General features: G+C 42.6%; 1 protein-coding gene across 2 annotated transcripts in view; it reads left to right on the top strand.

Moving 5' to 3' along the window:
* Positions 1–362: 362 nt before the first annotated feature.
* Positions 363–17434, top strand: part of LOC127056601 (pre-mRNA 3'-end-processing factor FIP1-like) — a 31516-nt gene continuing 14444 nt past the window's right edge. Inside the window, exons 1-10 of one of the 2 annotated variants that reach the window (XM_050964663.1) lie at positions 363–473; positions 2334–2373; positions 5350–5434; positions 6132–6241; positions 7427–7485; positions 8730–8840; positions 11259–11389; positions 12332–12456; positions 15302–15407; positions 17177–17375. In XM_050964663.1, coding sequence (XP_050820620.1) covers positions 392–473; positions 2334–2373; positions 5350–5434; positions 6132–6241; positions 7427–7485; positions 8730–8840; positions 11259–11389; positions 12332–12456; positions 15302–15407; positions 17177–17375 — 1048 coding nt within the window. In that variant the 5' untranslated portion in view covers positions 363–391. Of the gene's footprint in view, positions 474–2333; positions 2374–3626; positions 3653–5349; positions 5435–6131; positions 6242–7426; positions 7486–8729; positions 8841–11258; positions 11390–12331; positions 12457–15301; positions 15408–17176; positions 17376–17434 lie in introns of those variants that run through there. The other variant, XM_050964664.1, reaches the window with a different exon arrangement.

Here is a 17434-nt window from a genome sequence, read left to right as displayed (position 1 = left end):
ATGCTCAGTAGGAACGCTGGCCGCCATTTGCTCATGCGCAGTAGCAGACAGAACGCCGCTGGTTTGGGATGCAGAACGCCTTTTGTTGATCCCGCGGCGGGGCTGGGCGGCGCTAGGACCCGGCGGATCCGGCTCGCACGCGGGTTTTTCTTCCTCCTCCTCCAGAGAAAGAGCGATGGCGGCCCGTTAGCGGCGCGTGCAGGCGGCGGGGCTGGGACTGCGCCGAACGCACCGGGGCCATGGGGGGCGGCGCGGCCTGGCCCCCTGCGTGAGGCGCGCCGGGCCCGCGCGTCCCCTCCGAGCGCGGCGCGGCCCTGTGGCGGCGAAGGCCGCCTGCCCTCCTCCCGCCCGGCCGGTGCCGGCGCATCCCCCGGGCCAGGGCGCGGCGGCCATGGCCACCGAGCTGGAGCCCCCCGCCTCGGGCGCGGCGCCGCTGGAGGCGGAGGAGGACGAGGAGCACTGGTTGTACGGGGGTAGGTAATCGGGCGGCGGCCGTGCCTGCGCCGAGTCGCCGCGGGGGATGCGCTGGGCGAGAAGCGCCCAAGCACCCCTCGGCCGGCGGGCGGGCGGGCAGGGTGCGGGGTCTGTCCGCACTGCACCTCACCCAGGCCCGGCTCGGCTCTGGGCCCAGCCCGCCCACAGTAACCAGCCTGAGTGGGGCCAGCAAGCGCTCATGACCCTGCCGGGGGGTGGGTCCCAGCCCCGCGGTGACTGGGGTCGTTCGGCAGTGTGGACGCAGCTCAAGCCGCAGACCCGAGTCTGTAAAGTGCAGTGTGGACATGTTAGCGCAGCTGTGAGACTGGGGTCTAGCTAGTGTAAAGCCAGGCTTAACGATACTGTGTGGATGTACAAGTGCAGGCTTGGAAACACAGAGTGCATAGACCCAGGTTTGTAACGCTGTGTAGGCATATCCTAGGAAAGCCCTCACTAGTCAGAAGGCAAAGTAAACTAGGATAGAGCACAGGCGCTCTCCAGATTATGGTCTGCCTTCCCCTGAGCTTCTGAGCAGCCACATTCCCTTCGCCTCCTGGAGAGGTGATGGAGTTGACTAATGGATTTGTAGGTTAATCAAGGAGCCTCTCCATATCCATCAGTACATGCCTATGTGATGGTCTTGTATTAGATTCCACTGACCATTGCAAGATGTTATGTCGGGAGTGGAATAGGGATCGTGGGAATAGGGTTGTGGCACTGCTGATAGACCACAATCAAATGAAAGACTCTTACCTATTTAACCTGTCTAATCTATCATAGTTTTTTTTTCTATAGACTCCATGGGGTTTCTGTAGATTTTTCTCCTTCCCTTTGCTGAAGTTTGTGTGTATGTACACACATATACCCTACTAATTTTCCTTACTTTGTTGTCCTAGCCATTGTGTGTGATACTACTGTCATCCTTTACTGGCTTATGTTTGTTTCAGCTTGTAAACTCCTTCAGGGTAGAAACTTGTTACTTTCAGTTGTTTGCAAAGGGTCACGCATGCTTATGGCACTATATCGATAATAGTAAGTCTGAATCCACTACCTCAGCTGGGTGAGCTGGAGTTGGAGTTGACCTTCCATCAGAATCTTTTTCTTCTGTCACAGTCTTTGATGCTGTTTAATACAGTATAGGATTTTTTGGCTTGTATATGATCACTTTTTAACAGTGATAAGATAATGAAGTAAGTGGGGCAGAATGAAACTCTAATAGCAAGACATTGGCGTGCATAATAACTTTTAAAATCTGTCAGGTAAATGCATATTTGGGCCCCTGGATTGATGCAAGTGGACCCCTGTGCCACTTGGGGCTCCTTATGTATCCAAGTGAAGGGTCAGAGCCTGGGTTTGCTGGCAGAGCATTCTTGGAACAGTTACCAGGCATCTTTTTCAATGCTCCATCACTTCATGCGTTTCCTACCATTGTGAGACCTTACATTTTTTTGGTCAATTAAGGTCAGTATATTTTCTGGTCTCTTGATTTTTGCTTTTGCAAACTTCTTGACTTGAGGTCGTGTTCCCACCTAGCCTGGTCTCTTTCTCCCACAGAAAAAAATGTGTGAAGACTCTTGGAGCCAAGATCCATACCTGGCTTGATAGGTGCCTTTATTCATTCTGTTGCATAATCTGGGGTCTGGCATTCAAAGGCCTTTTTTAATTCTGTCAGTTGTCAAGGATGTGTAATCTTACTTTTTCATTGCTTTATTTCATATTGAGCTTTGCTTGGAAATAATCATTACTTATAATGTGTGTGTGTATATGATAGTTTTTTTTCCCCAAAAGGCCCAGACTGTGTTATAAGTTCTGATCACTTTGGGTTTTGATTTAATACGTTATTTTTATCATATTTGCAGATGACACCACTGGTAAGCAAGAAGATGGACCAATTGCTAGGTAAGTCTGTAAACTAGTCACTCATAACTGTATCTGCTGGAGGGGAGAACGTTGTCTGAGCATCAGGCTTGTAATTCCTAGATACTTTGAGCCTAGTTTCAGATCTTGACAGAGTCAACTAATCCCCTTGCATCACAGCAAATTGATTTGTATGTATGTTGTACTGTTTGGACATCTTTTGGATGAGACCTTAAAAACAAGTTCAGTGGTGATATGAAAAGTTACACTGGATTCTTAATAAGATTAGAGGATTCTCGCAGTATCCTTGACCAAAATCCCCACCCTCCCCATACTTGTGCAGTGTGGTATGCACCAGCTGTGCCTCCCTCCACCCCAGAGGTCTCTGCATTTGAATATTTTTTGTATATGTACGTATGATAGGAATTTCAGGATTGTTGAACAGGTGCCATAAACTGGAGTTCAGGGTGTTGAGAAACGCAGAAAATTGAGCCCAGTGTTTGCTGCACTTTGGGACCATTACAAATATTCTCCTCTTTGGAGCAAGAATCCTAATTCAGCCAATATGAACACACGCAAGCAACCTGTGGACTATCTTACTGCACGATTACTTAGCAAACGTAATATCAACTATTCCTCATGACAAGGACAGTCTCTGATTTTAGACATAAATGTACTGCTAACCTACATAAATAGTGTTCTTGTCTCTTTATGATTTACATGAGATTATCAGAAATTCTCCATAAGATAAAGGAGCTACATCCTTCAATTTATTAATGTTTGCAAATCACTTTAAAACCTTGACTGCAAAGTATTATTATTATTATTTTGCTTCCTGCTATTATTTTCCTTATAGTCCTCATTTTGAGTCTTTGTCCCACATATAAACTTTGTATGGGTTGTGAGATGTGCCAGCAAGATGATTATTTGCTAAACTCTTTGTTAACCATTGAAATTCCAGTATGATGATCTCTGAATATGTTGTCTATCCGTGAGAAGACAGTGTACACCAAATTACATGTCTTCAGTATCTCTTGACATTCCTTGATGCAGAGGATTTTGTGAAATTATAGCAGAGCTGTAAAAGGGCTGTTTTATTACTGCACAAAGCATTATGTTGGGATTCAGGGGGTGGAAATAAAATGCCCAGGAATATTACCAACATAAAAGTGATGACACTAATCCTGTCAAAGTGATTGTTTGTTCACTCTTCTTAAAACTGTAGGAAAATGGCTGTTACTTTTATATATGTGTACTTGAACTTTCAATTCACAAATTGTAATACGCATCCACAGATACTTCCTGTGATTTGAAGCTGAAGGTAACATTTGTTGCTTTTCTTTAATTTGGTGCTGGCTGATCGATCAATCTTGGATTCTGAGACAATTCTGTGGTTTAAGATCAATGCTCTTAATCGCTTTTGATTTGGTGAAAAGAATACCAAAGATTTTGGGGAGCTATCTGTGGCAGTTTCCTCCCGTGGTACTTCTCTTTATCTTTGCACAATGACTTGATGCCTGTGACCTTGGAGTTGTTATGGAGTGATCTTCTTTTTGAAGCCTGTTATGCTAATTCAGTAACTAAAGTGCTTTTGCTACCACCTCAGGAATTTGACCATAGTGGTACCTATGCTTACTAGGACAGCTGCTGAAATCTTTGTCTGTACTTTTTGTTTGTTCTTGGCTTGATTACTGCAATTTTTTCTTTGTGAAACTTTCCACTACCTTTCCTCCAACATGACTGTGCAGTTGATAAAGAATTAATTTAGCCTGCTTGCCTAGGTCTGTCCGTCTCTCCATAATCTTGTCTTCCTAGCCTACTAATAAGAGAGCTCCACTGGTTTACAAAATTGCAGTGGGTTGACTTTTATTTTATTTGATTCTTGGTAACCACTTCCAAGATTTTGTATTACTGGGCTTCATTATGTCAGTGTGATCTTTGGCTTCCTAGTTTAGAAGGTGTCTCCTTTTGTGCAGCCTCTAAAATGGCTTTAATCTGTTTAGTGTGTGGCCTCTGTGTGTCATGTGTTTGCAGGATCTAACCCCAAAGGGAGCAAACACTCACTAACAGGCATGGTGCTTATCCCCATGAGTATCTTCATTGACTTCAGTGGGAGTACCCCCAGTAATAACCTTTGCTCAGATGTAAGTGTTGTCATGTTTGGGCCCTTAAGTCCTCAGTTAATTTAACTTTAAAAAAAGGATTCTATTAGAATTTCAAAATAACTCTTCCAGTTCCATGGCTAAATATGCCGCCTTCTGATTTTTAGTTCCATAACACATAAGGTACTTATGATTTTTGTTGAGACTGGCTTGCTTGGAAAATGCAATAAACAATACTAACATTTGCTCCACAATCTTTAGTTAACAGAACAAATCTGAAAGGTCAATAATGTATATTAGGATTAATTTGCAATGAATAAGGAAATGGGATGGTCTATGGGATTGTTAATTACCTGTCCTTTAATCTCCATGTGACTGGTTAAAATTCAGCCCAAGTCCTGAATAACTGAATGTTGTTGATGTTTGGTGGCTTGTAAAAAGGGAATCAATTGATCTTAATCTGATTCCTACTGGGCAGGTGTCCTCTTCACTTAAAAATGCCTATATAATTGGCAGTCTTGTTGGCAGTCTCAGGGAAAGGCCAAGGATTGAATGGGCTATGGAGACTGAGCCACATTCATACCCTTAGAAGTAGTGGGGTTGAGGCAAACTGGGAATCTTTCAGAGCTGCTGCAAGTACCTTAGCTGATCTGTGGATAAATAAGTGTTTGGTGTGCAAGGTTGCCCATCTGGCATCCTTCAGGAACTCTAAATTGCCTTTCACCAATAAAAGCAAAACCTACTGAGATTGAGTTTGCGCTAACTACTCTACTACCAGTCACCAGAATCAAATATGTCTCTTGATAAAACTATGATCAGAATGTTATCTTGATTCTGTACTGATGGGCACTTTAGAAACATGAATAGGTCGCTCCATGGGTCACGTGTATTTATTTTGATCTGTTATATTTGGTAGACATGCAGAATCTTCTCATCCTTTGCAAGATGCTCCTCAGGAGAGCCGGCCTGTCACCAGTGAAGACCGAGAGATGTCACAACATGTATGTGTTACAGCTATAACTGTTGGATCTGGCTGTTGCGGTACAGTGCATGTTCACGACTTGTAAATATTAGTGTATAACAAGGCTCAGATAAAAAGGGACTACTACTTGTCATCTTAAATATAGCTTATTACACTTATACCATAACAAATTATTAATTAGCAATTCTGGGTGCTAATTACAGCATGTAGTTTTTCTACGTAAAATGCCTGTGGTCAGAGTATTAGGTGTTGGGATTGCCAAGGTCTACTTCTGACTCAGCCACTGCCTTCTGAGATTACTCATTTTGAGCCTCTCAACTCCTCTGTACCTTAATTTCTCTGGCCCTGATTCAGGATAGCATCCCACTGAAATTGGTGGGTGTTAAATGTATGCTTAAGCACTTGCCAGAATCAGAACCTAATGTGCAAAACTGGTGTAGTAACACTCCTAGGCAACTCCACAGGGCTGTGGTGGGAGTTAGTTTGAAAATAGTTCGGACATCCTTTGGATGAAAGGTGAAAAAATTTTTGTTTAAAAAAAAATAAATTAAATAAAATTCTTGATTATTAACCAAGTGGAAAGGGAAGTCTTTGTAACAGAATCATTCTTCCTAACCTGTACTACTTTTTTGAGCTTTTAAGACTTGCGTTCTCATCCAGGTGAATTTCTTGAGTGTAAGTGTCAATGAGTCCCCATGTGTCTGTGTTACTGTTAGGCCCCCCCGAGTGGTGAAGATGAGGAGGAAGACAGTGATAGCGACAGTGATGATGATGATGATGTGAAAGTTACCATTGGCAACATTAAAACGGGAGCGCCATCGTACATGTATGTATTTCTGGTTACAGTGCCTGCTGCTTGTTTTAATAACCAACTTTCTTATTGTGATTCAGGGGGGAAAAAGCAGTTGATTTTACCATTTTAAGAGGCAGTGAGTTTAATGGCTAATGCCTGTTTCTGGCATTGGCTTACTGGGTGACCCATCTGTAAAATGAGGCTAATACTCCAGATGTCAACTGCCGTCATGTTGAATAATTAATATTGGTGGCGCACTTGACTAAGTGAAATAGAAGGTGGGAAGTAGTGCAAGTTCTTAAAGTTACTTTAATTCTTGAGGTTTTGATGAATTTAAATGAAGAATCAAACTAAACAGCAGATGAATTAAATGGAAGCCCTGAATTCATTAATTGTTTCAGCTGTCCAATTCTTCACAGCTGAGGTATGGTGAGACCAGATTTGCAAACCAGCCACCTGTCACTGAGATGGTTAAGAATCTGAGTCTGAATAACATTTACTATTCTGTATTAGATGGAAATAAGGGGGCAGCATTTCTGGTTGCTGCTGGCAACCATCATCTTAAGGAAACCTTTTACCTGTTCATTGCAGCATATTCTAATCCTTCGTTGCAAGGATAACTCCCCTCTGCTTTTGCAGGAAGGATTTGGGGTCTAATGGATCATTCTAAAGAGTGATGCCCCATTCATGCAATCGCTGATTCATTAGAATTTTTCAAACATCCTTTTTTGGATTCTGTGTTTTTTCATTGTGAAACAGAGTGCTCCCTTCCTTTCTCATATTCTGTACAGACTTGCTGCTACAATTCTTTCCCCCATTGCCCAGCTCCATCCTAATTCTTAGTCACAAGTATGCTCTCTGGCAGGATGGTACCTACAAACATTGGGGAAATCATCAGGCTCTGCTTCTGAGTCCAGACAATCTTGTGTGTTGCTGCTTATCTAAATGTACACTGCTGGATATCCATTTCAGTATGCTGCTCTCTTCACCATCAATAGCTTTACATGTAAAGTGTAATCCTAATTTTTAAAGTAATGGAGTCTTAAGTAATATAAATCACAAAGATGCTTCAGATAAAGCAAAGGGCATTGCTGGTTGGGACAACACTTTATGTTCTTCCAGTCTGCTGGGGTATATTGAGGCTAGAACGTACAACAAAAAATTCAACCCATATATTGAAATACTGATGCAAATCTCTTCTCATTCTTTCCTATCTAGGGGGACTCCTATGAATCTAAACTTAAAAACAGGCAGAGGCTATGGAACATCCTCTTCAGGTATTAATAATCATAATATTTATTTTACCATCTGTATTTTGGGGTATTTCAAACTTCTTGCACAGGCTTTTTGCTGAAGTCCCTGGCATGAATGGCTGGGCCAGCTAAAAATATTGCTTACTGTCTCAACCCTCAAAAAAGAGAATCTTCTTTAAAGCAAGTATGGGCTCCGTGCAGTTAGTTTCTTAAAGATTAGTGGCTGGCTGGGGAGAATTGATGGCCCAACATGTGTTCGAGGAACAGCCAGCTGGTAATTGATCACCTGGAAATGCCAGGCAGCCAGGTTGTAATTGCTGTTTTAAACTGAAAATGGAAAAAAAGACAATCCCTGTGCAACACAGCATCTGTTCAGGACAGGATATTACTAGAGAATTAATGCTTGGGGCTGGATTCTACTATCCTTGCTTGCACTGAGTGTTGCCTCACTGCATGAGTAGGCTTACTGAGATCAGTGGGGCTACTTGCAGTGTAAGATATTAATCACCAGGAGTAAGGGCAGAAGACTCTGGCCCCTGACCATTAACTAATCAGTTGGCTGGAATCAGCCCTCAGTACCTCTGCCAGTTTTATATTTTACATCATATGTTGGGTTTAAAATATCTCTTCAATATGTCCTCTCCCCTTATACCCTTCTTTTCCTTTCTGTATGGGAAACTGTCTTTTTGCAAGCCCTGTTTTTCCCTTTTCCCAGTCCCTTTGTGGTGATTATCTTCCCTCTGGCTGAGGAGAATTGAGGAGATGTAGTTGCCTCCAGAGTCCTTTTCTTCTTGCAAAGTGCTGAGCACCGGGGACTCCTATTGGCTCCAGTGGATTGTTGGCCTGTTGTAAAATCAAGCCCAAAGCTAACATTAAAAGTAGACCTGTCTGCGTCGGTTTTAGGGGGAGGGGGATTCCACTGAATGATCTTGAGAAAAGTTAATATTTTCTTCTGAGCTAAATCTCATAGTTGCCTAAATGGCTTATTTGGTTCATCTACAGTGCTGGTATTTTGGGGGTCTTTTTTTCTTTGCCTCCCAGCTCTCCAGGTTTAGTAGCTATAACACCATGGCCATCTATTCACAAGTCACTGGAAGTTGTTTTTTTACTACAAAGTTAGATCTGGTTACGTTTGGAAAATGGCAAATGCAGAGCTGATGTTAAATTCATAGCAGATAATAGCTATTTTAAACTGAATAATGCGCTCATCAAATTGGTGGATTAGAAACATTACATTAAAAGCAGTAACAATTTCTCTCTCTTTAAAGCCAAGTTGCAGCCCAAAGGTATTGATCTAGATGCCACAGGGAATATAAATGGATTGCCTGTAATAGAAGTGGATTTAGATTCATTTGAAGACAAACCGTGGAGGAAACCAGGTGGGGCCTCAGAGTTTCTTGTGGTAAATATTTTCTGCAGTTCTGTTTTATTTTGTTTTTCATGCATAATTTCTGTCAAAGTGTTGCTGCCCTGGGGGATGGAGGGAGAAATCCAACAACCCTTACTGCTCAACCTCTGACTCCTCTTCTGAGCAATTAGTGATGCTAACTAGAGTTACTGAGCCATGTGCCAATTTCAGCAGTGATCAGAAGAAATTGGGCTAGACTTGTATTCCGTTTCTTACTTTCCTAAAGAAAAGTAGCTGGTCTTTATATTAACCTCTGTTTCTTAAGACATGAGACTCTGGTAGCAGTATAATAGCATTTGGCCAAATCCTGAAGTCAGTTGGAATTTTTGTTAACTTCAGTGGGATCAGGATTTGGCTGTAGGTGAGAGGTGGTCTCTTGATGCACAGCCACTGGTATGCTTTAGCCCATCATGGCTAAACTCAAGGACACCCTTTGTGCAGCCTTGTCATTGGTGCTCCTTTGGAATGTCAGCGCTTGAGCTGGGAAGTACCAGGTTCATGAAGGAGCATGGGGATAGACAGTTTGTTCTTAGCAAGTTAGCATTCAATCACATAATTCCCATTGTTGTCAGTGGGAGTTGGGGCATAATCAATGTATATCATTAAGGAAAGCAATCACACTCAGTTCTTGACAGGAACATCTCTAATGTGAGTTGATGTATCAAAAAAGCCACCAAACAACCCAGTAAGGAAAATAACTTGATTTACACATTGGAAGGAAATATTGGTTGTTTCCTGCCAGTGTGCAACAGGGCAAGAGTATCTGAGTCAGAAGATGGGTTCTGCTCCAGGGTCTGCCACTGGCTAACTGTGTGACCCTGGGCAAGTTAACTCTCCATGCCTCAGCTTGTGTCTCTGTATTATGTGGATAATGATACTCACCTTTGTAGAACGCTGAGATCTATAGATAAAAATTGCTATGTAACATGCTAAGATTAAAATATAGGAAGTTTCTTTTATCTTCCATTTTTATTGGTTTTGTACTGGGGAGTTTTCTACATCAAAGTGACTCTTATGTACAAACTATAACATACTTGAAGTGAAGTCTTTCCATTTTTCAGCCGTGTTTCATACAAAATAACTAAAGTCCAGAGAGATCCAAACACTTATTACAGCAGCCGTGCAAAATTGGCATGAAAATCTATCAGTCTTGGCATAAATCTATTCACTTGCTCCTTCATATATGGCCGGGAGCTAATATTTTATTTGTCCTTCAAAAATATGGTTGTGCTGTGTAAGTAGTGTTTTTGGAAGGCGGTGCATGAGATGTGTTTGATACATCTCACCCACCTGAGATGAAGGGCAGTAGGAGACACAGTGGAAAATTCAAATCACTGTGTTACTTTTTTTAAAGTATTGATCAGTAGGCACTTTGTGATGAAGGGATATTGGTGTAGATGTAAATAGAAAATTTATCCTTTTCTTCTGCAGGGGATTTGACTATGAAGTGAAAGAGAGACTAGGAAGAGAAGAAGTTAGGAAAGAACAGAATTAGAGCAGTGATACCAGTACAATCCAGAGATACGAGCGTGGGGATCATTATTGTCCTGCTGACCCATCTCTGGACCAGGAATGATCTACATAGTCATAAAATAATATTGATTTTGAAGTATGGATTGAGGTAAAATTTAAAGCACAAGCTCAGCCCATATTCTTTGTGCTACTTCAGTAGCCTCTTCCTTAGCAGCCTTCTGGGCTATGTCCTAGACAATAAGATCAGTCAGCAAAATAGTCTCTCCTTAATAAGCCCGAAAATTATCACCAATGTCATAGCGGGTTAATACAAATTGGGAGATCTCAGTTCAAATCCTGGTTGAGATCACAACTGAACAATAAGTCTGTGCGGTTTAAGCCATGTTATAAAGGCTGCAGTTTAGCACAGTGGGCAGGCCCTGGTGTAGAGAACCTCTAATCAGAACAGCAAAGGGCAGTCCAGCTCGGAATAGAAAAGCATTGGCAGAGCAAAGATGGAAAAAATCTGTGCCACTGACAGTTTTCATCAGCATTAAACTCCTCCATAAAATTATGAAAGGACTAATACAGGATACCACTATGAAAAACTAAATCAGTGAAGAACTGTCTGTGAATTCACATAAGTTATCTATCTCTCTTACAATATCCTGAATTTGTGTTGAACTTTGCATCCACAGGGTCCCAGAGCACTTCATATTTTGGCCCCTACTAAGACGTACCCACCTCTTACGAGGAATGCAACAGTTTTGAAACTCTCACACCAACACTATACAAAGTTCAGAACAGAAAGTGAAGAACAACCCCATGTCTAATTCTCCATTGGAAATTTTAAATTCTCCATGTAAGCACTTCAGGAGCGATTTGAGAGTGCACGTGTTCTCCGAGTCACTCTGTTGATTTGTGGCTTAATTTTCAGGTGCTGACCTTTCTGATTACTTTAATTATGGATTCAGTGAAGACACATGGAAAGCTTATTGTGAGAAACAGCGACGGCTTCAGCTTGGACTGGATCCCTCTCCACCTATCAGCAGTGAGAATAAGATCACAGTAAGTAACCTGCTATCCAGTGTGTGGGTGCAGCACAAAAGCCTGCTCATTTTGTGGGCACATAAGTGCAAGTCTAAAAATGGAAGCTGGTTTAGCAATGTGATCCTGGAATGTTAACTGAAAGGCAAGCTGTCAAGAATGATGGACCTGGACATTTTTTTAGTGGAGGTGACAATTTTAACTCTTCCCCCAGCTAATAAATTGTTCTCTTGCCTGGTTGAATGATGCACTCCAGCAAACATGGAGATTGTTGACATGATGGCAAATAAAAATCCCCTGGGATGGTGAGACTTAGGTGTATTCCCAGAGAAGGCTGTACCCTCGAGATTGTCTGGCTGTGGAGCTGGGCTGGTAACACTGCCAAAGCCCTCAAGTTGGTGGATCCTGTGTGTGTGAATTTAGTGCTGGTGAGAGGTGTAGAGTTGACAGACCATTGACTTAAGTCTGATCTGAGGAGCCAACTGTGATGCGAGGGGCATTGTCTCCCTGGCCTATTTGCTTCTTGGCATCTCTGCTGAGACTTTGCCAGTTTTGTTGCCACTTCTTGTGATGTGGATTCCTGTCCATCATGGCCACCAAACTCATTTCACATGGGCCACCGAATGGCCTCAGATGGTAACAGCTTTTGGTCACTTGGCAGGATTTGAATGGGTGAGCTAGAGGGAAAAGCCTCCATATCCAATTTCTATTCCCTGAATTAAGGACTGGAAAAAGAGGACCACGGTCAGGTTAGGTATATCTTGGGGCTTCTAATGGGAATTTAAAAATGGGGACAGCAGGCCAAGAGTGGAAAAGGCATTCAACTTGCAAAACTGTGAGATTGGCTGAAGATTGGATCTTTATTTTGCGTGAACCTATGAAGAGCAGATCTTCATGACTTATTACTCAGCTGGTAACCAAAGACAGAAATCTTTTTTTTTTTTTTTTTTTTTAATTCTTTAGGTTCAGCAAGGAAGGACAGGAAATGCAGAGAAAGAACCAGAGAACAACATTATCAAAACAGAATTCAAAACGGACTTTGTGGCTCTGATAGGAGGGCGGATGAAGGCTGGGCCTCCACCTAATAGGTAAGGGAGTGTATAGAAACTGCATTGGAGTTCTCTATTTGAATGTATTAAATAATGGGACAGATGATATCCTGCTATTTCTTTGTCTGAGTCTCTTATGGACCCCAAACAGGGCGGCGACTTTTAAACTATGTTGAGTGTTAATCTGAAAGTCAATAGTTATCACCCTTCCCAATGACACTCTGCTGTGTAGTTATGGAACCGCCCCACCCTCAGCGCCATTTCCCTACCCTGTTGGTGTTCCCACTGTTGCACTGTGTGAGTAGGTAGGCCTGGTGCCATGCTGCATGGTCCCAGCCTTACAAAGGGGAGCTTTGCAGGGGAGGGCTAAGACAAGGAAGTCTTCCTGCTATGGAGCTTCCCATTGTTGGGCTGCTGATTCTTCCAGAGCCTGGTCCAACTCCCACTGAAGTCAATAAATCATTCCGTTGCCTTTAACCAGAGCTGGCTCAGGCCTTGGTAAGGGCCAAGAGGAGCTACGTGGTATTTGAACTGCCTGCTCTGCAGGTAGCACGAGTTACATATGCTATCAGTTGGATGTCAGTTTGGTGTTTTTTCCCTTGACTGTAAATGGTTCAAAGCCTAGACAAAGTAAAATTGCTTTTAGTAATTCTAACTGGAAACCTGTACTGGACAACAGTCACCTTCCTGACAATATGGCTCTGATTATTTTTTATAAGGCGCTTTGGGAAACCTGGTTACAGGAAACCAAAACAGATTTTTCTTTTTTTAAAACTCCATGGTTTGCACACCTCTGCTGATCATGCTTAGGAACCAGTCCTGCATCTGTGTCTCACTCTTTTCAGTGGAGAGTTTGAGTAAAATTAGAAGAGGATCTCTGGGTTAGCTCTGAATTATTCAGAGCTGTATTAAATTAATTATTCTGGATTAAAAAAACTTTAAAGTTGCAATTTATTCATTTCTGTCTAAGCAGTTAGTTTTTTTTGCATTTCACACTTTCTCGACAGAGAAATCAGACTGATCAGCTTTACTTTCCAGCTCTCGCATGTGATGCTATTCTTTCTAAAGTCTGTGCAAATCCAACCTGCTCCTACTGAAATTAATGAAAACTTTTCTTTCCTTATTGGGCTTTGTAAAGTTTCTTTTTCTTTAAGAAAATACATTCTAGCCCTAACACATTTAGCAGCGTCCAATTTAACATGGAATCAATATTGGCTTTATCTAGAGATTAACCTGGATTAAAATCAATGTGTTTAAATACCTTTGGTGCTATAGTCACAGCACGTCTCTCTGTTGGCACTAAGATACATGCCATGAAATTGGACATCTGTTGTGCTATTGTATCTCAACAATCAGCAGGTAGTGTTTGCAAAGTCTTGTTTCCTATGACAATGAAAATGGGAAGGACAGTAAATTTCACTTGTTTTCTGTTTAGCTCTGGCCCTTCCGTAACTCACTTGTCCCACAGTAGAAGGTGTAAGGTGTGATCCTACTTCTCTCTGGTTGGATTGCAGCAGAAGCTGACTATGGCAGTGCTGTTTGCAATGGTTTTGTCAGGCAAAAGGTGCAGAAGTCACAACCTGGGAGGGTGGGGAGAATGCAGAAGTTAATGGGATCCCATTATTTGGAGTCAAGTATCCTTTATTAGTTAAAATACTGTGAACGCTTTTTAGTAAATGACTTCAACAGTTAATTAAAAGCTCATGTGGCTTTCCAGTAGAGCCAGACTGAAATTTCCTGGTGGAGTTTCACTCAGTAAGGGGCAGGCCAGAATGGCCCAGACTTGGGTTTATGTCCTAACATCAGCTACTGTCACAAAAGTCATGGCAAATTCACAGCTTTCAGGAGGAGGGAAACTCTGCATCTTTTAAAGGATCAGACCCTTCATGAGCTGCTGTCTCTGGACAAGAAACTCTAATCTGTCTATTCAGATAGAGAGTCCCAACTTTCTTGCCCCTGGGTCTTTATTACTGAGAATATTTTCATAAACGTAGAATGTTTGATTCCTTTAACTTCTCCTGCTTCTCATTCATCCCCCAAATCCTGTGCTTGTGACATCACAGCTGTGGAAATAGTTGTCCCCAGTATAGGATTTTGAATAAGCAACAAGAAGATACAAATTCTTGAGAAACAAAGATCCTGATCTAACTAGGGTAACCAACAGCAGAATCTGGTCCCCTGTTTATATGCAAACACTCTTTATTAATATAAGGCCCTGTCTTGCTCCCATTGAAGCCAGTGGTAAAACTTTTACTGACTTCTTTGAGAGGAGGACTGGGCCTAGGGATAGAGAGGCAAAAAATGTGTCCTACAGTCAGAATTGTAACCAAAGAGAGTGCTTAGTTTAGAGTGGTGGTCCATGAGAGTTAGCATGGGTCCGTCATGAAATGGTGCAAATTTTGGGCTGTCTCTGGTCTAAAGTTCTCAAGTGCTGTGCACTCTCCACTCCTACTAGATCTGTTTGTAAGGGCATTGGGCCTGATCCTGCAACCTGAGTAGTCTTATTGATGTATAGGTGAGTGACAGTTTTCAGGGTCTGAACCTGAGAGATGTTCGGCACCCACCTTCTCCCTCTGAAGCCAGTAGAGTATTCTTCACATCTCAGGATCAAGCACTAAGTGGTGTCTAAAGAGACCTAAATCACTATCTGCAGCCAGAGCTCAAGTTGTGCATATGCACTAAAGGATTCCCCACCCTTCTACTGTGTTTCCCTGTCAGTTGGAGCTCTGCCTGGAGTGATTTGCTGTGGATGGAAAAGAATGTACTTGGACTTTTTGCTTTAGGTCTCCCAGCATGAGAGAGAGCTCTCTGTCGGGGGGAAAAGAAAAACTGTTACTTCTAATTTCTGTGCCGAACCTGAGAAGATATATCTACTTTGTACCAGGAAGCTGGGTGGGACAATTGATGTGATTGGTGGACAGGCAGGCACTATTAGGAGGGTAGAAGGAAGACGCCGCGATAAACACGCCTCTGAGGAAAATCCCATTCAGGTAAACAGCTTCAAGCTGTCTTCAAACATTTGATATCCTATGCACTTTCAGATGAACCTTGAGCAATTGTCTGCACTTTCCTGACTGTCTACTTCTGTAAAACATGAGGTTTTGTTTTAAAAGAACACTGTCAAGATTGCAAAATAAATCACCAATCATAACATATGCACATACCAGTGCCCCCCTAGCGGGTGGAATGAGAACTCAACTGTATCAGCCTTGCACTGCTAATCGAGAGTTTCTCTCTCTCTTCCCCCAGCCCCACCCCCCCACACACACACTGGGACTTCTCTTTTTTGAGCAGGAGGGTCCAAGCTCCTAACTACTATCATGATGTTCAGCAAATGTTAACTGTGAAGTTCCTAGATGGATTTGTTAGTGTTTTTTCCCCCTTTTTTTTAAAGCCATACCTTGTTACTAGTGTGTTCTCCTATTTAAATCTGAAAGAATTGTAACAATCCAATTTACTTTCACTGTTAATTGCTCTCATTTACCTTTCTACATTTTTCTCATGTTGGACAGTAAAACTAGTCTGGTTATTTTCTCTAATCTAGTGCTGTTGTGTGGGGGTTTCCAACACTGCAAGGGAATGTTTATGTATCTTTTTAAAAATGACAGCATTTCAAAATAACATTCATGTCAGTTGTTATTAGACATTCTTCACCCTGCAGTGTCTAAGTGTTGGGACTGCACAACTTGTCCCTTTTTAAAGGCATCGAAAAAATTAAGTTACAAACTGTGGGCCTGTTCTGATCTCACTTCAGTATAGCTCCACTGACTTCAGTGGTGTCATCCCATATATAACCTAATGCCCATATTCTGCTGAGATTCTCAGCAGACAGAAGCTAGGGATTTTTAGAGTCCCCAGAACCTTCTGACCAGAACAGTTCTTTTCTAACTGCCTCCCTCCAGCCCAAAAAACTTCTTTTATAAAGTAACGATGTTGGGAAAGTGCAAACAAACCTTTTACTAAGGGTAGGCCCCAGTGGTGCATCAAGGCTAAATCTGCTTAGTAAATTATTTTTTATTCTTCCCCATCATGAGTGCTGGTGTCTGCATATCCAAATCATTTTGGTGTATGCTGTATACTGAACTTGAAAATAGTGGCAATGTGAACATAAACGGCCAAATTCTCTTGCCAGTTAGACTGGTGTGACTCCAGCAGCGCTCTGTTAATTTTGATGGTGGGTTTACACTGATGCAACTAGGAGCAGAATTTGACCCCATGTTGTATTGATGAAGAAAGCAAATTGGATGCACTTCAAAAACAAATTTTGACACACAATTGTCTGTTTAATAAGAGAGCATATCACCACTCGAATGGGGCTGCTCTTATTTTGAGGGCTGTGATGTGGGGCCTGATCTCAAGAGTGGCTGTGCCCAACCCCTCTTGAGATCAGGTTTTTGGCTCGTCCTAAGGGTATTAAGTGCAAGTGACCCATTCAGTCATAATTCTGTGCATCCCTTGGGGAGGGGTATCTCGCATAGCAGTAGATTTGTAGCTAGCTTGGACTCTACCACTTGTCATGTTCATGCTTGCGAAGATGTTTGTTGACAGGGCATTTCCTTGCATGCCGAGCTTGTGACATCTCCCCGGTAGTGCGTCTAAAAGGCTGAGACTGTCCCCGACTTCCTCCCTCCCTGTAATGTTGGGGTGCTTGGGTTCTGTGGCACATGCCCCTTTTGCCAGCACTAGGAGGCACTGATTGCAGGTTCCAAGGGGTAAAATACCATCTTCTATTTTCTGTCTGTCTGTCTTTGTTTTGAAGGTTCTTGGAGATCATGGAAATAAGCCACAACCCCCACAGCAGCCTCAGCAACCATCACAGCCCCAGCAGCCACCTCAGCAACAGCCGTTTGTACCACCAGCAGGTCCCCCACCTCCCCCAATTGCTGGGCCACCCCCACCACACTTTCTCCATCCTCCCCCTCCAGTTACTTCTGTCCCACCTCCTCTGCATCCTCCAGGTAGGTATTTGCTTGATGTGTTAATCTGGGTGTGTGAAGTTCAGGTACCTGAGGCTTGG

The sequence above is a fragment of the Gopherus flavomarginatus genome, chromosome 8 (genome assembly GCF_025201925.1).
Source record: "Gopherus flavomarginatus isolate rGopFla2 chromosome 8, rGopFla2.mat.asm, whole genome shotgun sequence".
Classification (NCBI taxonomy): domain Eukaryota; kingdom Metazoa; phylum Chordata; order Testudines; family Testudinidae; genus Gopherus; species Gopherus flavomarginatus.
Note: the sequence above shows the minus strand (reverse complement) of the source record. Positions and strands in the feature narration are given on the sequence as shown.